Source organism: Vigna umbellata, chromosome 3 (assembly GCF_029865625.1).
Source record: "Vigna umbellata cultivar VRB3 chromosome 3, Vumbellata_1.0, whole genome shotgun sequence".
NCBI classification, from domain to species: Eukaryota; Viridiplantae; Streptophyta; class Magnoliopsida; order Fabales; family Fabaceae; genus Vigna; species Vigna umbellata.
This window is the reverse complement of record NC_142167.1, coordinates 35,397,531-35,420,256: the sequence shown is the minus strand read 5'-3', so window position 1 is coordinate 35,420,256 and position 22,726 is coordinate 35,397,531. Positions and strand designations below refer to the sequence as shown.

Sequence of the window (22,726 nt, the reverse complement as noted above, 5' to 3'; positions counted from 1 at the left end):
AGGAATTGAATTTTTTATATTAATAATAATATGAAATCTTCACTAATTTTGTTAAGAATGATCTTTTATTAAAAAAACTTAGTTGACTATACCTAAGAGATTTTCTAGCGAATCACGTCTTCTAATTTACATTACTTGACTTCGAGACCTAAGAGATAAATAAAAGTTACTTTTATGAATTTAAAAATTTATATTTTAAAAGAATTGTCCAATTATGTCTAAAGTTTTCCAGCCAAGATGTCCTAAACCCTCTTGCATGCTTAAACATATGTCATGGATATATGTCTATACATAACAAAATGATAGTTTTTATAATGTATTAACAAATAATTATCGTGGTTTTAATATTTCATAGTTATTAAAGATATTGTGCATTAATATATTTAATCATTAAAATTAATATTTATAATTTTACTCTTCATCTATTAAAGTAATAAATAGTTTGATTCAATATGATTGATTAAATATTTTAAAATTTTAAAATGAAAGTATATTTTATTAAAGATAATAAATCATTAGAATGGTATTTCGAATAACCATAGTCAGATTTCCACCACTTGATGATAAATATATTTTATTTTAATAAACTTAAAAAGTTATTATGGGTCAAGTTACGATTCATCTATTGTGTTAGTAGATTATTATTTTGAATTTTAAGTCATAAAAATTTCGAAAAATGTGTTTTGATAAAGTGTAACCAAGGCATGTATAGAAAAAGAGTTAACAACAGTTTATCTAGTAGAAAAGTAAAAGTTATATTATTATTCAGTCAAAAAATTTTACGATAAAATTATTATATTTTTAAAATAATCATCTTAAGAATCGTTATTAGCAGGAAAAAAAAAGAAATTATTATACTTTTTCAACTAATGTTAGTTAATTTTAGTTTATGAAAGAAATACTTTTATATTTTTCTTATATTTATTTTTATAGAATTAGTAATGAAAGAATAGTTTGGTTGTATACAATTTAGTTAGAAAATAAAATAAAGATAATTTAATATATTTGGAAGTTATTTAGAAGGCAGAGAGTCATAAATTCAATTCATACTGAAGTTCTAATAGAGGGTATTGTAACGACAAAATCATATCCATGTTGAAATAAGAATATTAAACATATACCTCTTCCAAAAATTCCTTCTGCATAGTCTTGTTGAGATCATGTTCTATTGGAATAGCTTCTGAATATCGTGAAAGTTTAACTTGAGACAACTTGCATGCTGTTATCGTACCAGTACAGAAAGTTTCTATTTCGGGGCAATCTGTTACTGACAATTCCTCTAATGATGGGAAACTTAATGTTCCTGTATAGAACAATCGGAGTTTCCGTAAATAATCAAGATTCAAACGAATGAGTTTCGGAAATATTATCTCATCTTCATCTGATTTTTCCTCCTCCTCCTTAAACACTACCTGTTCAATTGAGTGACAATTTTTTATCTCCATTGTTTTAAGGTGATCCAAAGTTTTGGCTGTTGAGGATGTGAACAAATATTGCAAGCTATCACAACTTTCAAGTTTCAAATATGTCAAATTGGAGAGAAACACTTTGCTCGCTACCACGTTTTTCAATTTTGAACAACTAATGACTTCAAAGGTTTCTAGATTTTTGACAAAGTATTCCGTCCAAGAGTTTTCTAACCCTATGGAAACCAACTCTCCAAGAGACTCCAATCGTAATTCTTTGAGTTGTAATAGAAGTCCACTGTAATTCACACTTTTAGGACTTTCACGACAAAACATCCCTTCGAAGGAACCATAGCCCACCACAAGCTTCTCTATATTGGGCACCTGTTCTAGAATTTCATATTGAAATACATCCCATCCAAAAGAGAGAGTAAAAACTTTTAAGTTGCTTAAGAGTTTTCTCTGAAAGTCTTCACCCGAAATCTTCTCCATTCCATACTTCCCAAGTATCAAACACTGTAATAACAAAAAAACACAAGAAAAAGCAAGTTAGGGCATTATAATATTACCTATGATAATTGTTTATAAAGGTTGAAGCACCATTATTTTGTTTTAATAATGATAAAGTACAATAGTGTCTCTAATAATCTTGTTGTTGTCATAATGTGTATTCTTTTACTTATTTATACAAATACATGTTCTTTGAACTTTATTATTCAACCGGACAAATCTTTAATCTTATTTCAGTCAGAGTCAAACCAATTTTAATAAAAATATTGCTGTTTAATTTTGTAATAAAATATAATATACTAATTTTAACTAATCTAATACGTATATTAATTATTTTTCATAAATTATAATAATATAATATATATTAATCACTACTCCTTTTTTTACCTATGTTTTCGAATTACCTTTTGTAATTTTAGAAAAGAGAGATACTTGTGCAGTTGCCTTCAAATTTAATTTTGAATAGCCCTTTTTTCCTTTTAAGAACTTAACTACTCAATTATTGACACTTCCCAATCAATAAATAGACTCTGTGACAATGGTTATTCTTTTAACATGCTACCGATCCTATCACTTCAATGATATCTAAAACAAAAGTGGCGGGTTAATAGGCAAAGAAGATAGAAGACTTATACGTGAAAGTTACATATTTTTAATGATTATTTTGTACTATTCATATTGAACAATGGTAAACAACTAAAGAAATTGATGATTCCACATTAAATTTGCAGTGACGATTCATATTGTGCATCGAGGAAGTGCTAAAATAGTAGTACGTACCCTTTCAATATCGACTTGATTCTCTGTATTCGATTCGAGACGCTTGTAAGTGTGACGCTTGAGAGAGCAGTAGTAAAAATACTTGAACTTGGGCAAGTCCCGTAGATTCAATGATCTCACACAGGGACAGGGAAATGTAAACTCTAGACTTCCATTTGTATTGTCTTCTACAACAATAGTCATCAATCTCTCACAGTCTTTTACAACTAGACTTTCAAGCTCCACAAGATCTTTGGCTACTGAAGTGGGAAACACGCTTTCAAGGCCTTTACATTTCTCAACATGTACTTCTTGTAGATGGCGCATGTTTAGAATTCCATGAGGATCTTCATTCCAAACATTCTTCAGATTTGACAGCTTCGATAAAGTCAATTTCTTCAGAGAAAAAGGGAGGGGCAGTCCCGTAGATGTCACATCTCTGCCTTGTGTTGTACATTTGACATCAAAAATGGCTTTGACATCATCGCAGTTTCTAACTTCCAATGTTACCAAGTTAGCTAGGAAAGAAAGTAAACTGAATGGTAGAAGTACATCTGATGAAAACTTGCATCCATCCACAATCAAAGAATCTAAGAGACCGAAGCAGGAGTTTGGGATGGGTCGTGAGCCAAGACATAACTCTTGTATTTCGCTCAAGCGCAAATTTGATATACTCTCCTGCAAAAGAAATTATGTTTAGAATTTTGTTTTTGTGCACGTCGGAATTTGTTTGAAATGTTAACTTTGGGAATACATCTTTTCATGATTACCATAATTAGAGTTGATCCATGACCCAGGACTAGTCCTAAACCACTTTTTGAAAAAATCTTCTCAAGTCCTCAAATGGAGTCAAGAAAAAGTCTCAACCTCCAAAACTCCCTCTCAAATAGGTTAAGATCAGGGTTAAGGTGATTTAGTTTCACTACAAAATTTTATTTAACTTTTAGAAACAATATTATTTATATATATATATATATATATATATATATATATATATAAAGTTATATATTTTATTAGATAGTTTAATATGTTATAATTTTATTATATTTAAATCAATATTTTTTATATCATACTTATTATTATTATGTTATTAAATAAAATATATAATAACAATTTCTTTTATAAATTAAATAAAATATATATTTTTATATCTTACTCATATACGACAATGTTCAAAATAATACTTCATATATATTTATTATGTATCACTCATAGATTGTAAAAATTAAAATATAAACACAGAAATGATACAGCTTGTCCATTGTTGAGAGAAACATTCATCAACTTTATCAATGAATTATATTTTATCAGATAAACTTAGCTGTGAGATTTTCCCCCAACTATATTATAAAGAGAGAAATGATGAATATGGACTGGTATTTCCAATCATCTACTTTAATAAAATATATAATTGTTATGATAGTAATAATTAACTTTAGTTTACCAATATTTGAAAGTTCACTCAAGTACGTGAAAATAGAAAATAAGAAAATTGAGTATTTTATAAAAAATAATTGAAAATTTTATTATGTAAAATTTTTGGATAAAAAATAGTGTTAATATTTTATGTGTAAATTAAACTTATGTTTTATTTTGTTTTTTTCTCTCTTGATAATCTTGTCTCAAAATAACCATAAGATATATTATAAAAAAAAAAGTTAATTTTTTAAAAATTTATAAAAAAATGAAAATTTTAAATAGATTTAAAGTACTATAGACTGACAAAATGTTATAGTGTTTCTATTCTTTAACTAACACACATTAAATAATTGATTTTAAACTTTCAATTGGAACCCAACAAAAATGTATGTTTATGTTTATGACATTTAAAATGTAAAAAATTTGGATGAGTAGTACAACCAGATTGAATCCTATAGACAAATACAACTGCACCTTGCAAAAGATTTATGAGTCTTTTCTTTTTACTTATTATTTATGTTATGAGCATGATTTGTTGAGTATAAAATAAAAAAGAAAATAATTTATATTTAATTCATTTATCAATTGCTTTCTAAGAAAATATAGAAGCCTCATTTTTCTAAATTATTTTTCTAAATTAAGAGCCCAGACTAGAGAAAATCCACTCTTAAATTTCTATTAGTATAATTTTTTATGAAAAGATTTCTAAGTTATAGCCTAAAAAACAAGCTAAATTAAATATTGTCTTTTTGTTTTTACTTTTTGATTTTAGAATTCTCCTCCTATAAGGATTTCAGTTTATTTTTTATAGCAACTATTTTTGTAATAAATTAAAAGTTAATTACTTTTTTTCTTGTATTCAAAATGAACATTTAAAAAAAAAAAGACCCATGGGTTGTTGGCCTTGATCAACAGGACTTTTATAGATATCTTGGTTCTGTGGATTTTTTCTATAAAGACCTTTTTGGTTCTATAAATTTTTTTAGCCTCAACTCATGTGGGTTAGGACCAAACGATGTAATAAGGACCAAATTCACGGGTCTAACCATAACAATGATTACAACATGAAAATAGAAAAATAAAATAACAAACCATAATAATAAAATAGAATAAAAACGAGGACCTAAAAAGTTGGGATTATAGATACTAACAGATGGTACAGAATAAAGAAAACGAAATTCCTTGATTAATTATTAGGTAACCGTATTGTAGAAAGAAATTGAAGGAATAATTTCATTTCAAGGTGTGATGATAAGAATTAAAAGAGAAACTAAAGAGGTTTAAAATGGGTATTGTAGCACAATGCTAACACTTAAATGTTATTATTGTTGGGATGAACTCCCACTTTTATATCTCAAATTTGTCAGTTCATTTTGTCTCACATAATTCAAATGGAAGAGACCATAAAATTGAGTTTTCATATTCATCAAGCAGCTCAAAAAAATTATGATCCTTGCTTTTGACTGTTGGATCAGGCTAAAACTTGAAAAGCAAGTTCGTGGTATATTGTCATGAGCGAAAATTTCCCCATTGAATACCTTTTCCAAATTTGGAGAGTGAATTTGCCGAGTGCAGCTGGCATAAAACTGTCTTTAACAAATGTAATTAAGCCAATTCATCATTGCATAAAACGGGCTTTAACAGCATTACTGTTGAGAACACGCAAACACAAACTATAGGCGTATTTGTTTGTCATTCTTATATATCTTTATATATGTACCGCCTCTGTTATTTAAATAACTTTTCTTATATATACTAACTTTTGAATGGTCACATAAAGGCAAAGTTTTGAGAATTACCTGTTGTTTAGAGCAGCGTATAGAGTATTTGAGGGCTGGCAGTTGTTTTAGTGTCAATGAGGTGAGATCACGAAACACAAACTCTTGTGTTCTTCTTTCCTCATCCTTTTCATCCTTCCAAAAGATTTCTACCAATTCCTCACAGTTTGTTACTTCGAGCACTTGGAGTCTTGTAAGATCTTTGGCTACCGATGCTGGAAACAAACTTTTAAGACTCTTACAATATTTAACACGCATTTCCTTTTGCGGTTGAAGGCCTATGACTCCCTCCGGATTCTTCTCCCATACCTTCTCCAGTTTTGGTAGATTATATAAATCCAATATTTTCAGACGGAATATTCGGGAAGGTTTTATCATCACCTTGTTCTCATCATTCATATTAAATATCACCTCTACATCACTGCAATTGTATACATATAACTCTTCCAAATTGTGAAAGCAAGAAAGCAAATGAGATGGAATTATATGTTTTAGAGTATCACATCCCCATGCCGTCAACCTTTTCAAATACCCAAAGTTGTTTTGCTGCCCCCAATGCTGTATAATATTATCGTCAAGCCACAGATATTCAGTATATGCGAAACTGACCTGTAAATCAGACAAATTATTAAATTACTTTTCTACCTTTAAAATATAATCTTACTTTTTTTATTCCCCACGAAGTTAAAGAAAAAACAAATTTACATATTTCAAGTTAAAAACTTTTACTATAGCCCTCACTTTAATAATTACTATTTTTTATTTTAAAATTATAACCTTACAATAAGTAAAAATATATTTTTTCATTTATAATATATTTATTAGTACTGTTAATATAAAATAAAATAAATAGCAATACTATTTTTTTATATATTTTTAGACAAGTATAATGTAATACTATAAATTTACTATAATAGTTATATATTTAAAATTAAGTTTATTAATTTAAAAGTACTCGTAGTGATAACAACGAAAATATATATAAGTAAATTATTAAAAGTGTTATATTACAATTATTTAAAAAATTAATTATTTAAAATTTAAAATAACTAACTAATTACCGTGCCAGATTGTCTTATTTTTATTTTAAAACAATAAATTTTAATATGTAAAATCTATTAATTAATTATAATGAAAATTTTGAAACATCTTGTGTGAAAATCACTTACCTGTGAAAATATGACACGTTGTTCAGGGCGTATTTTTGTTTAAATGGAAATTTATAGCACCGAATGCTTTTTCAGAAAAATAATAGTGAATTTAATTCTTTAAAAATAGAAGAACAAAATCTAATTTAATAAATAGATAAAAGGTCTTAAAAAGGTATCCTAAAAAAAATCTCAATGTTATTTAAAGCTTTCATGGCAAAAACATGTATGTGTATTTGTAATTTTCAATCATGATTTTTTATTTTTTTCCCATATAAGAATATAGTATTAAATAAAGAAAAAAAGTAAGTACCTTATCATTGAAAACTTTTTGTATGGTGGCATTCAAGTCACCTTCCCATTGCCATTTGGATTTTTCATTACCAAATATATTCTTCAACTTTGGTGCTATCGACATATTTTCACTAAATTTCTCCATTTTCGGACATTCTCTTACAATAAACATTTCCAGTGATGAGAATTCAAATTCACACTCCTTATGCCTGCAAAAACTTGCAAGCTTCTTTAGCCCCACAAGTTCTATAGAAATCAATTTGCCGAATACAATTTTCATCTCTTTGCCTTCTTCACTTTCCTCCATGCTTATTATTTGCTCTATTTTATCACATTTGATTACCTTCATTGTCTTGAGTTGAACCATACTTTTGGCAGTCGAGGATGCCATTAAATTCCTCAATCCGTTACAATTCTTCAGTTTCAAACACGTCAAATAAGTCAACATTACAGAGGAAGGAGCTAAAGTGTTCAAGTTGTGGCAACCTTTTAATCTCAAAAGCTCTAGTCTTTGTAGAACTTGGTATCGTTCAAATCCTAGATCCGTTATATCCGAGAAATAAACATACAATTGCTTCAGCTTTAACACGGTTCCCAATTCTTGCGGCTCAATGTTTGAACTTGTCACTGACTCTTCAAATATTGAGGAAAAGTCAACTTTAACTTTTCTAGATTTGGCATTCTATACATAAACGAATAGAGAAGATCTGGAGACTTGACTTCCAAGATAATAAGCTCTTTTAAACATTGCATTTGGTACTTGGGTAATAACTTTTGAGCTTCGTAGTGAATTTCCATATACTCCAAGTTAGGGAATACCTAAAGAATAAAGATAAATACTAATTAAGAATAATGAATTAAATGCCTCCCCCATCCCTTCAAATTTGTTTTTGTTATTGTAGTTTGCATATTTAATTAGTATTGCCTAACATTTTTGTTTTTGTTTGCTTGTTTGTACTTTTAAAAATCTTAAATTATAAATTAAAATAGGAACATCATACTTTTCAAAATTTCATTTAATCATATTAATGTCATGGATGTAATTTGAGTTTAGAAATCCCAAAGATTCACAATCCTAGATCATGTATGTGCCAAAAACAAACAGTATTAGTTAAACTTCGTATTTATTTATGTTATATTCTTTAAAGATATTTTAGTTACATAAAATATTTTAGTTATAACCATTAGAATTTCAACTTATATATTGATATAAATAAATGTTAGAGAGCCAAATAATATATATATATATATATATATATATATATATATATATATATATATATATATATATATATATATATATATTCTAAGTCAATGTTAATAAGAAGGGAATTTAAGTCAATTCTCATATCATAAAATTGATTTGAAAAGTAATAATTACAATTATTTATATATTCTAAATCAATTTTATTTCTAATGGATACCAGATCTCCAACATTTTTCTTTTTGTAGCAAAACTTCATTAAAAGTGATGGGGACTTGGTCAGCAATGTTTTTTCTTACATATATAAATACTAATATTTCATTTTAACTTTAGTATATATATTTTATATTTGGTTCACATAAATATTTATAAACGTATAACATTTTTTGGCATTCCTATCGACCATTTCCCTTCACTTTATGTGTGGGATTTAGACTTTTGTGAGTGGCGACACTGGCATGATAGAAAATGACATTATAAGCCATCGAATTTTATTACAATAGAATTTAATATCATATTAAGAAGTAGTTTAACATTAAGATTATTTATATTTATATATTTTAAATTAATTTTATCTATAATTAATATGAGAGGTCAAACAAACAATAAAAATAAAACTTTTTCTTGAGGTATATATAGATTTTATTTGCTATCGCTAAACTTTGTTTTTCTTTGATGTTGGACATTCGCCAAGAGATATTTTAAGCTCTCTATTAGCTACGATTCAATAGGTCACACTCTCTTTTATTGCAAATTGCCATAAATGATTTAATTTTAAATATACATTACCTAAAATGGGCAAATTTTTAAAACTTTTACCTATATGTTATGTCAACATAACACGATTGTATTTAAAATAAGTTGTGGCATGCTATTACGATTTCAGGTCCAAAAAAATGAAGTTATAGTTGTCTAACAAGACCTTTGTGCAAGTATATAAGTAGTATAAAACACAACTTTGATTAGACATAATCCTCATTTAATTTTTAGTTTAACTGAAGTTTTGTAAGCTTGACATAATTTCAGTAAGTTTTAACTTTAAATTCTACTATTCCATAAAATAATTAACAAAAAATAAATATATAAATACTTAAATTTAAAGTCTTAATTTTCATATAATTCCTAATTCCAAACATTATATTAATTTCCATATTTTTAATATATATTATTTTTCCTATAATTTTAAAAAAATCATAAAATATCTTATCTCATAAAATTTCCACATTATCCTTAAAACATGAAGTACAGTCTTACCTTTCTTTATAATTACACAATTTTAATTTTCATATTTCAAAATAAATCTTTTTATATAGACAACTAATTATAAAATATCAATTACTTTATTTTTCAAAACATCAAATATCTACTACAAATAAATTATAATGCAAAAGTCAACCAAACCCTTTAGACCCAAAACACGTTAGTTGTGCTATTCCTAAAAAGAACTACAGTTAAACACTAAAAACAACGAGATTAACACTACTAAAAGTTATATTTTATCCATATAACTTTTATATTCATACTGAAGTCGTATTAGATCAACATCACTTCACTTTGAAAAATAAAAAATTTATTTCTTCTTATTATTGAAATTGTATGGCATGATATAACAGGTTCGTACTTGTAAAATTTAATTTTTTTTTGTCCATTTACATAAATGGAGTGAAAAATTACACCATTATCATAACATCATTAACCCTCTTTTACTCACTCTTATGCCACTTTGGTTATTCTACGGGAAATAAAAATTATAGTTAGTAAAAAAAATTCACTAAATTCTAGTTAAAAATTAAAAAATTAATATATATAAATCAACCATGATTTTGTATTTAAATCTGTTTTAAACAATGAGAATAATCCATAATTAATCATCAATAGTACCAGTTTGCTAATAAATGATAAGAAAACGAAGTAATTTTGATTTCACCTTTAAAAAAATAGAAACGTGCGAAAGAATACAAGATGAAAGACTATATTTTTTTTTGTCAAAGTACAAACTTTTCAATCATTATAATAATAGTAAATTAAATATGTTTAATAACACTAAAAAAGGAAATTTTAATGACAGTAATAATCATAATAAAAATTTAACAATAAAATAAAGTAGCATTAATTCCTTTATTTCTTTTAAAATTAAATACTTAAAATTCAATTTTTTTTTATTAATTCGTCTTTCATTTCTTCTTAATTACACAATCTTTATTATTTGTCTTTTGGTTCTGACATATTTTCTTTTCTCTATTTTTCTTTTATTTCTTTTAGTCTCTATCAAGCATATCATAAAACTAATTTATTTTTATTTTTTTCTGAAATAAGATAAAGATGGCATGTTGCTTACCTCTTCAGCTAAGAAAATGAAATTTTCTTCATTTCTCGTTTCACTCTTTTGTTGGAGAAATGTTTGAAGCTTCACGCACTTGTCTATACTCAGCTCCTTCAATTTTGGACATTTTATAGGATGTCTTCCCTCGTAGAATTGCTTCATGTTTGATAGCCCATATAGTCTCACATAAGTTAGCTCAGGAAACTTTAATGGATCCTTCATATCTTCTGGTGCATCTTTACTTGCCACAATTTCCACCATCTTCTCACAATAAAATACTGACATGCGTTCAAGCTTTGAAACATCTTTTGCTACAGAAGTTGGAAACAAACTTGTTAGTTCATCACAATAACGTACATCTATAGACTGCAATTTTTTAAAGTTGAGAATTCCATCTGGATCTTTGCTCCACAATTGCTTCAACTTTGGAAGACGTTCAAGAAGAATAACTTGCAAGTTTGTGTCTATTCCAGAAGCATTTATTTCATGAGAATCATTGATTTCAAAAATTTCAATCACGGACTCGCACTTAGAAACTTCCAAGTTAATTAAACTTTCAAACCATCCTTGCATCTGACTCGGAAAAATCTTGTTCAGTTGATTGCATTCTTCAATTCTCACGAAAATGAGATTAGAAAAGGAATCGGCGCTCACTTTAGTTTGCCAGATATCAATTAACCCATTCATTTTGCTAAGGTGGATTTCCTCCAACTTAGGGAAGACATATACCTGCATTTTAAAGAAAACAAGCCATTATTATATATAAAGGTAAAAAAAATACAAAAATTAGAATGTGATAAAGAACCATAAACATAATATTAAGTCAACTAAAAACATATACTCATATAACAATACACACATTTTCTGCACTAATTCCTTCAGTCTCAAAAATCTTTTCCATAATTGGACATCCACTTATGACGAGGCTTTTCAACTTCTTCAGATGGCTTGCCATAGGTAATGAACATAGATGTGTCAATTTATCACAATCTTTAACAACTAATTTTATCAAGTTTTGGAAGCAGACACTTGACGAATGTTGGTTGCTCCATATCTTATGAATGTTGAGTGAGGATAAATTCAAGTTCTCTAAGTTTGGAACTTCAACCTGTAAACACATACACAATTAATATGTTTACAACAATTGAGCTAATTATTTAAAATAAATATGAAAAATATGTAGTGACATACTAGTTCACCAAAAAGAGGAGGCGCCATGTCACTATGGTCATCTTCTTCAGTAGAAATTTCTGTGTGACCCCTATTTGTAGTTTGAGCCTGTCTCAAATTTGACCCACGAGAACTCTCCACTTTGGTACTAAAACATGTTAATGATGGCAATGATTGAAGTGTCAAAGTGCGCAACATAAGAAATTCAACCTTATCATAATTCACTGGTATTCGAAGGATCTCCTTTAAAGATTCACATTTACAAACCTCAATCATTTCTAGACTAGCGAGAAATTCATTCATGTAAGAATTACAATCAGAAATCTCACTAGTTTCTTCACCACAAGTAGAAATTTTAATTGTGTAAAAGGAGAAGAGGTTCTCTAACCGGTCACACATCTCAACCTTGATAGTTTTTAATTTGGCAAATGATGTAACTGTAACTTCACCGTAACATATCATCTTTAAGTTCATCATATTGTATAGGCATATATATTCCAAATTCGGAAAAACATTCCCGCAATTAGAGAGCTTTGTTGAATTGAGATATTCGATGTCGTTGTTATTTATGATGGATAAATGTTTCAAATTCAGAAATCCATCCATATTCAAATCATTAACAACACTTTGAACACTTGCCTCTCCTAACATCAAACGGTCTACTGTTTTAAGCAACAACATAATGCCTTCTTTGGAACGAATGTCAGTGTCATTCTTCAGTTGCAATGCCAAAACTTTAAGTTCTTCATATTTATTGGACATCCAAAATTCTCCAACAGAAATCATTTCAAAGTCTCCAATCTCAATCTTGTAATATGTTAACTTGTCAAAGATCAATTGATTAGGAATACATGAAACACATGGGATGCTTATGTCTACCACTTTCAACTGATGCAAATTCGTTAACTCAGAAAGAAATGAAGAATTTTGACCTTTATTTGTATCTGTTTCCACCAACATTTTGATCAAGCTTTTGCTTATGTACAACTCTTCCAAACATGTCAAACTTGATAAAAGATTAGATGGAATAATCTTCAACTCGAAACAATCGCTGATGTCTAGTAGTCGCAATTTATCCAAGAATCGTAACTCAAATGGCAACTCTTTAAGTTGAGATCCAGAAAAACTAAGAATTCTTAATTTTTTAAACTTTCTCAGTATCGATAAATTGCAATCCAAAGTGCACCGCTCCAAACAAAGCATTCTGAGGTTCAATAGGTCTTCAATTGAATATGGTAAGCTTGATAGATGAAAACCAGTCAATATTAACACTAACAAGTTTTTCATGCTGCTAAAAAAAATGTCAGGAATTTCCAAAGATGGATTGTTGGTTTCTATTTGCAAAAAGTTAAGTTGAGGACAATTTATGACTCGAGGAAACCCATCCATAATGTCACTATTGCATATAGAAATTGAAATGCATTTTTCAAGATTGGGCCAATAATCTAGTTTTCCATCTCTGAAAGCAAAAACATTGTTATCCGTGAGAGCATTACTTAAAGCATCATCTCGAACCATATGAGACATACTGAAATGAATATTAGGACTTTCGAACGACACCAAACTCAAATTTTTTAGCTCTTGAATCGCTTCATTTATTTTTTCACGAGCTGCACTAAGGGAAGAGACCCCTTCAAATATACCTAATCCAAAGCAATATTTCACCAAGTCATTAACCAGAGGTAGGTGGCCCATTTGAGCACAAAGCAAGAAAATGAACTTGAGTTCCTTATTTTTTGGAAGGTCATATTTTATTTTATTAGGAATATCCGAAGACTTCTTCCATTCAACCAAACCTTGCTTTTTAAATTTGTCTAGTGTAGGTTCACTTTCTGACTCACTCCAGTTTTTAAATGCCATTGCAAATTTAACTATTCTCATGGGCAACCCTTTACAATAGTTTTGGATTTCTTCTTTAGGCATAGACATTTTATTACATCCTCCAGTCACCTTCTCAAACAGCATCAAGGCATCACTGTCATCTAATTCCTTTAAACAAAAATTTGACTCAACATCAACCTCATCAGGAAATACTTTCTTATCACATGAAGAAAGCAAAACTTTGTATCCCTTATAATTACCAAGAAAATTTGTTTTTTTTGGCACTTTTTCGTCAGTACCCCGTGTGTTGTCGGCTGTATCTTGTTTACTTGACCTTGTATCTTGTTTACTTGACCTTGTATCTTGTTTACTTGACCTTATGCTTAACTCATTTGTCTTTCTTAAGTCATAATCATTCTCAACCGGAATCCCCAACCTATTCAAGTCTAATCTTTCATGAACGTCATTCAAGATTATAAGGATGCTCACATTTTTAATCTTTAACCATCTCCTTAGATAATCAGCTCTTACATTTTCACTTTCCCCTGCTAATGGCAAGTTTAACACATATGCAATTTCTTCCTGAATTTTAAGAGGATTGGGACTGATAGTTACATCTATTTCAACCACCCTTTCAAACAACCCCTCATCTTTAGCTTTATTAGCAACTTTTTTTATAAAAGTGCTCTTACCCATCCCTTGTGATCCATGGAGTCCAATAATTTTCATATTGGGATCTTTAAGTTTTGTGATTATGTCTTCCATAATGGATTTTCTACTATTAAATTCAATGTAGCCAGAATTAGATGAAGTGATGTCAAAAGATGATATTTTCTCTGCATGGGAAACTTCGTCAACCTTGGGGGACTCATTTGTTAGCTTCAAAGCCTCCATTTCCATTTTTTTTGCTTTTCTACCCAATTTGTGCCTATAGTAAGGAAGCAAATAATAGAGACCCCGTGTCTTCTTGTGACCTGCATTTTTCCTGTAGTTCTCAACCCTATTCTCAAATTCACCCACTTCCCCAAACCATTCTTCAACCCTGAGTTTAACTATGTGACCCTTTCTTTTAGCTTCATCACATTGACTATCTAAGCTCTCTTTTACTTCTCCAAGACGCTTAACTGTCTTATTTAATTCCTCAATATTTTTCGTATAATGAAAAATGTAGATCACCTGGTTAATACCATGATCCCGCACATACTCGATTACTGGTTCAAATATTTTCAATACAGTATCCATACTTCGAATTTCTTTTCCTTGTACCGTCCTCGACTACATCTTTTTGCCAACAAAACACATAATAAAAATATATCAGTCTAGTCACTAATAAAGACAAATAAAAATATTTTATTAAATAAAAATCACAAATACATTTGCATATATTCAATCAAGCAATCACGTTTTACAAAATAAAAAAGGTATTTTTTTAACCTTGTGTTTCACTACTAAATTTTGTTAGGTCAAATTATTCCATTAAGAATTTTACAGGATCTTTCTAAATTTACCTTATACACTTCTATATTTAGTCTTCCTGATCCTAATAGTTTTCAGTTATCTTCCGAGTAATCTTATCAAGACAATTTAAATGGAATGATATGTGTACAATGAACTTTGACGTTGTCCGTATTCTACTAGAAACAATAAAATAATAATAAATATGAAATAAATTTGTCCATAAATATTTAAAGTTATTATCTATTTATACAACTCTTAATTAGTTTTTATATTATGCGTCTTTGAGGTTAAGCTCATATTACTCTTAATCTTGGTTTAGGAAATATTGTAGAGTAAGAGAATTGGTTTATGTTTATTTTTGTGAAAGTAGTATGTTTAGGATTTAAAGATTAAAATTTTGTATGAAATTTGAAAAGGTCTCGAATCAACCAGAAATGGTTACGATAAGAAAAAATATTTATGAGTTAGTCACAAGAGGTTATAGTATCAAAAAAGACACAATCGTACAATAGTATATTTAGTGAAATTTGATTGGTTTGTTAAGAGGTAGAAATAGTCTATGTTATCAGTCAAGTCAGCATAAAAATAACGAGTAATCATCTATCTCTTAATCTAGTATATTGCATATAATATTTATTTCATTAAATCAAAGAGGAAGAAGTTTTTTTTTCAAATTATTTGCAAAAACATAAGGTCAACCTTTCTATACCAAAACCCATTGCTTGTTTTCTCTCATTTAGATGATAACTGCAAAAAATTGCCTAAAAAGCTGTTCATTCCTCTTTTTTATGTTTTTCTTGTTTTTCACAAGACCCTTGGATTAATCAACTCAAGACAATCTAGAAGGTGTATTGTGTTTGCAGATACAGTCTAATGCTCAAATAAGTGTTTTGATAGCAACAATGGAGTAATAAAAATGTGCAATAATATTTATCCATAAATACCTAAGGGTTGTTGTCTATTTACACTATTGGTTAGTTTTTACCTATGGGCCTTTTGGGGCTAGATTATGTTCTTCTTAATATTGGTTTAGGTATAGTTTAGTGTGGTAATTGGTTTCCGTGTTTGTTATCGAGAAAAATAGTATATTTGGCATTGTTTTACATGTAATCTATGAAGGCCTCCAATTGTGTAAACCTTCTCGTTGTTGTGGAACTTCAACTTTATAATATGTCATTTACTTTGTCAGATGCTACTAATTATCTTAGTTAACTAGTTATTCTTTTGTCATTGTCGTCAAAGTGATTTTTTTTATCCATATAGCCTAATGTTATTTGTTAATTAACATTAGTTACATTTTTTTTAACTTCAACAAAATTTTTTAATTAATATTAAGCAAAAATATTTCTATTAGTATCAACATAAATTATTTCAATGGATGCCGTTAAAGTACTTTCGACATATTTTCATACAAACATAACTCATAATTAGTTTTCGGCCAATGTTTAATCAAGATTTTCTCAATTAAGGATTATCAATATTTTCTCGAGAAAACGTCGATCATTATTTTATTAAATTAACATTAGCACGCCAATTTTTCAAGCAATATCAGCTAGGTCTATTTTATTGATGTTAATGAGACTAATTTTTGACCGATGTAACTTTTTAATCATAGTTGATATTAATTATTTTTTAGTTGAGATTTTTGAGATTTTTTATTTGTCAATATAGTCCATAATTATTTTTCAGTTGATCTTCATTAAATTTGTTGCATATTATCTCAAGACTAAGTGGATCATGTTATGAGTAAAGCATGATACTTAGTTAATACGTTCTTAAATATAAAGTGTCGTGTTCTAACTCTCAGATATAACTTTTAGCATAAAATCTAATATTAATATTAGAAAATTTATTATAAGTTTCAACAGAATATTTTTTGTGTGACCTATGAGAAATATCAATTGTCATATACTAAATGTTAGATACACCAAATCACAATCAAATCAAATATTAGCAAAAAATAGTTAGCTTTTTATCTAATAAAAAACACTCAATCCATGAAAGGTTTTTCTAATCAATGGACCTATTTTTAGTCATATAATTTGAATTATCTTATCATACAACACATTTGGAAACAGTAAGATTCCTAGGAATGACATACAAAGAGGTAAAAACAAGTTTTATTATCTCGTAGTCATCTTAAATGTAAAAGTTCAACCATATCATCATCATAAGATATAAGATTTTTGTAGATAACAGATACATCCTTTACTTGTCACCATTATCGCTTTCTTACTCAATTAATTATATTTTATAAAAAAAATAAAAATCATGTAAAAATAATCTTTTATTATCAAATATTTAATATCAAAAAGACATATTTTAATATCTTCAATATCAAATATTTTAAAAAAATTATAAAAATTTAGAAAAGAAAATTATAAGAATATAAATTTAAAATCAGAATACCAATTAATTATATAGAATATTACACAATTAACAGAAATAAAATTTCACAACTAAAACACCTATAAATTTTGCAAATACTAATGGAAGAATGTGCATAAAGTTAAAAAGTATTTTTTTAAAATTATAAAAAAAGAACAAATATTAAGTCTAGTAATATTATAAATATAAATATTTTTACTAATATCTTTTCAGATTCACCAGTAAATATTATATTGAACGAAATTTAATAGAGAAAAAATATTAAACAAATAAAAAATTAAATGTAAACATGAATATTTAACTTTTTTGAACTTCCATGTTAAATGTTAAATAATGTAAAAGAAATTATGAAAATAACATTAAATTATTATATTATAATAAATAAACTATTTTCATTGAATTGGTGGTAAAATTACACTTATGAGAAATAATTATATAACAAAGGTAACTATATAAAAATTATCAAAACAAAATTTTACGAAATAAATATAAACAATGAATGAAAATATTAAAAAGAATGTGAAAAAAATTATTTAATACATGATTAAATAAAATCGCAGAAAAAAAAATTATAATTAAACTTATGATTAGAAGGAAAATTCCTTATATATATATATATATCAAAACTTCCCAAATATAAAAATAGTTGAAGAGTTGATAGATAAACTTGTTTTACCAAAACAAAACTTTTCAAATAAAACAAAACTTTTCAAATAAAACAAAACTTAAGGATTAAGGAAAATAAATAAAAAAAAGTAAGTTTTTATATTACATAGTAAATCAATGAATGATTTAGGCAATTTTATACTTAAAATTGAAAATCAATTTTTTTTCGTAAAAAAAATATAAACAATAAATAAAAATATTAAAAAAATAAAAATAATTAAATGTGAGACTTAAAGTATATTTTTATTCACTAAAATTTATAATACATCATTTAAAAATATCTCAAAAAAATAAATATAATCAAGATTGTAATAAAAAAATACCTTAAAAGTATATATCAATTTTATAGATATAAAATAAGTCAAATAATTTGAAATATCAAAATATATATATATATATATATATATATATATATATATATATATATATATATATATATAATTATAAATAATTTAGTAATTTAAAAAAATATGAAATAGAGATGAAATATATTGTCACAAATATAAAGACGGAAACCAATATATACATATTCTTCGTTCCCATATCTAATTAAAAATCAAATATAATGTTATCCATATTGATATTCATATCAACTAGAAATTTTCCGTAAAAAAATGGAACGAAATCCTATGATACATACATTATTTTCTCATTTCTAAAGATTCTCTAACTAAACATTTATTAATAAACTTTTCACGTATATGATGAAATTTTAAAAATCAATGTCCCTCCAATCCGTACGAAATGTGGGTCTGTTACACATTTATGTGGAATATTCCACACCCATGTTGGAATATCCCAAAAGTGTGTACATCTCATATACTCTGATAGTAGTCTTGGCAGCTTCATATAATTCATAAAATATTGTTTTAATAAAACGCTTCTCATACATATTGGAGGTGAAATTCTCTGCGTTGCAACTTATGTCGTACACTTGTGGTAGAGTTTGTAGTCATTATGAAAACATATTTTCTCTTTTTCTTTTCTTTCATGTTATCTACTCTTATTTTTATTCGAATTACACATACGCATATCATATATAAAAAACAATAATACAAATATTATACTTAAATAACTTTAAACTTTTATAAATTAATATAAATAAACCTTTATCTGTTATTTAAACTTTTATAAATTAATATAAATAAACCTTTATCTGATTAAAATAAGAAAACATGATAACAAAATATATATAAAAAGCTCAGTTTTACTAATCATATATAAAACGGACTTACCTCTCTCCTTGCTTCTCACCAATAAGACAAACTAGCACTGAGGAAAATACTTAGATCATTACCAAAAGCTCCATCTCCTGCGTCTGTCACACTCTTTCTCTATACTCTACTAGTCGAGAGCCTGCAACATTGTAAAACTTATTGGATGAAATGTATTTTGTCAAAATTTTGTTATAATTAGCATTGATTTTATTTAATTTTAATATTTCTAATTATTTAATTTAATCTGAAATTAAAAAAGCATTTACTTCTTTTTAATTTTATTAAGCTAATATTTGTATAGTTAACTTTAATGTAATTTAATTTTAATATTCATTAAAATTAGTGGTTCCCGGAACAATATGTATTAACATTTATATTTATTTAAGTTTAGAATATCTTATCTAATACTAATTTAATAAATATTTAGACATTTGTTTTTAGTATTAATATATATATTTAAATTAAGAAGACCTGTTTATATTTAATAGGCCTATTATTGAAGTTAAGGTTAATGTAAATTGACTTTAGTTTTATTTATTTTTAATAATTATTTAAATTATTTATAATCTAAATCATAATAATTGTTTAAATATTTACTTGAATTGATGTTGATGTTAATTTTGTTGATGTATTACAAATTCATCAACCTTTGTGATTTAAAATATAAATTTTAAATAAATTCTAATTCAACAGTTCAAATTTTACTGTGATAAAATGTTGTTATCTATGTAAGTCTAAAATTTAGTCATAACTCTAGATTTTTCGATTTTATTTATATAAATCTCCTTTAGACAATCTCCATCATCAATATTCTTTTCTGTAAATATTTTATTGTCTCTTTGATAAATAGATAATCATTATTGAGAGAGCCTATGTCTACAACATCGTAATACAAAAGATAAAAAACCGTTCACAATCGAGAAGGAATCCAAAAATTTCGTAAATCCGTCACTTGGTTCCCAATAAATATTTAAGTGAAAGTAATTATTTGTCACTGAGTTCATTATAGGTTAATTTCCAATCAATTAACTCAAATCCGAGTAGTGAAATAACTTCGAAGACAGAACCTTCATAGTCATATAACAAGAATTATGTGTTAAGAAAAAATAGTTTAGGAACATTCGCACTTCATATTTAAAAAGTTAGATTGTTTACTTATAGCATTTAGGAAGGTTTACGTTTATGATAATCTGTTTAGGATATTATTTTGGTTTAATATCCTCTTTAGTCTCACTCTCGTTATATAATATCAATTCAGTCTCCATTTATAAAAGTGTTTGAAATATTTCTACAGTTACTAAAATTTGCATCTCATTTGTCCCTTCAGTTAAATATAATCAAACAAAGTTAGTACGTTGATGATCTGACACCAGTTATTAGCAATGTGTCAATATATTGTTTTGTGCGTGTTGGCGTGTTAATAAAACACCATATCGAGGTTTTTTAAACATAAGGTTTTTATATTTGGGAAAAAATTGATTTAGGATTTGTACAGTGACCCTGTTATGAGACCATTCCTGGAGGCATCACCAAGGATCAAACTAGGTTCTTTAGGGTCTTTGCCTCGGCGATGTAGAAGTTGAGTCTGCTCAATGTGCAAACAAGGAGAAAGGGGAAGATCCGATGCAAGTGTGATCATATTAATTGATTCTTTCTTCTTTTTGGAAGTTATTGATGATTTGATGATATAAGATCTTTTGATTTAAGATGAGAATGAGACTCAAACCTCTGTTGTGCATGAATTTGATGTTTTTGAGTTGATTATACATACATAAATTTCGGTTGTGTGAGGTAGGGAAATGAAAGAATGAAGCAATTTTCCTTGATCTTGGATAGATGAATTTGAGTTATGATTTTTGAATGTAATATTATAAAATTTAATTAATAAACATGAGCACGCACAAAACAATATATTAACACGTTGCCAATAATTTGTGTCAGATTATCTACTAATTCCGTTACGGAAGAGACAAATTAGACACAAATTTTATTAATCAAAAATATTTTAAACACTTTTAAAAATAAAAACTGAATTGATATAATCCAACAAAATTAGAGACCGAAGATGATATTAAATCTATTATTTTTTTATTGCGTTTAGAATATGGTTTAGATATATAACATTTAAAAAGTTATTTTTTTTTATAAATATTATTTCGATAGACTTCAAAACTAAAAGTTGTATAATGAAGTGTGCATCAGTACTTATTTCTAATGTTAGCATCTATCAAATATATTTGTTTTGTGTATTCATTTGAGGAAATGGGTGATTAAAGCAGTGGAAGCAACTGGGAAGGGTGTTATAATTAAGGATCTCATACCTTGAGTGTGTAGCAGAAACTGAGAATGAGGAGAGCTATGTTCTTAGTCTTCACCAGACCAAGTACTCCATTTTTGACTTCTTCCAAGCTGCTGCAGTGTTCAACTTTATTATTGCAGCAAACATATTTCCTCCAACAAACTTTTTTACAATAATCTCAAGTGAGGAAGAAACAAAAAAGAGGGTATATAGTAAGAAAACATATACCTGTGTTATTAGAATTGGATGATCCAGAATTTGTGATGTCTTTACTTCGTCACTATTCCAAATCGTAAGCAACAAACTGAAAGTTATGAAGAGAGGAAAAGCTAAGAAGAAAACTGAAAATGGCACACGGACAAGGAAATGGGGAAAGCATACACGGAAAAAATATATTCACTTTTCTCTGAAAGTTTGAACTGTTGTAACCAAATAATATAGTAGTGTAGCAGTAGAGTTAGAAGAAAAACACAAGCTAGAGTATTTTACTTTACCCACCACAATTTTGTATTATTTACTTTTCTTTATAATAAATTCTTGGATTTTTAAAAAGGAGAATAAGATTTAATTTAATTGATTTCTTTTTACAATAACAAAACAAAGCAAAATTTGAAGTGGCATTTAAAACGTGGAAAGAAAGAACAAACAATGAAGAGTGGATTTGGATGTAATTAATGCTATCAGAAAAAAAATTAAAAATAAGAGCTAATATATGTTATTGGGTAAAAACCGATTAATCTTTCTCTGGTGTCGGAAGCACGTCTTGTCACTGTCCAATGGTTCAGGAATTCAATTGCAAAGGACATAACTGGTTGGGGCCTGTAACTCATGTACCTTTTCGAAAACCAAACAAAATTCAATTCAAT

At 27.3% G+C, this 22,726-nt stretch overlaps 1 protein-coding gene across 1 annotated transcript; it reads right to left on the bottom strand.

Annotated features, from left to right (window-relative positions):
• Positions 1-1,109: 1,109 nt before the first annotated feature.
• Positions 1,110-22,451, bottom strand: LOC148202419 (uncharacterized). Its single transcript, XM_088109610.1, is given in 12 exon segments — positions 1,110-1,922; positions 2,697-3,353; positions 5,894-6,481; positions 7,334-7,966; positions 7,969-8,133; positions 10,857-11,570; positions 11,701-11,949; positions 12,033-14,166; positions 14,209-15,113; positions 19,580-19,700; positions 21,883-21,973; positions 22,089-22,451. Coding segments are annotated over 9 exon segments (6,819 nt in total). The 5' UTR covers positions 15,075-15,113; positions 19,580-19,700; positions 21,883-21,973; positions 22,089-22,451.
• Positions 22,452-22,726: the final 275 nt, after the last annotated feature.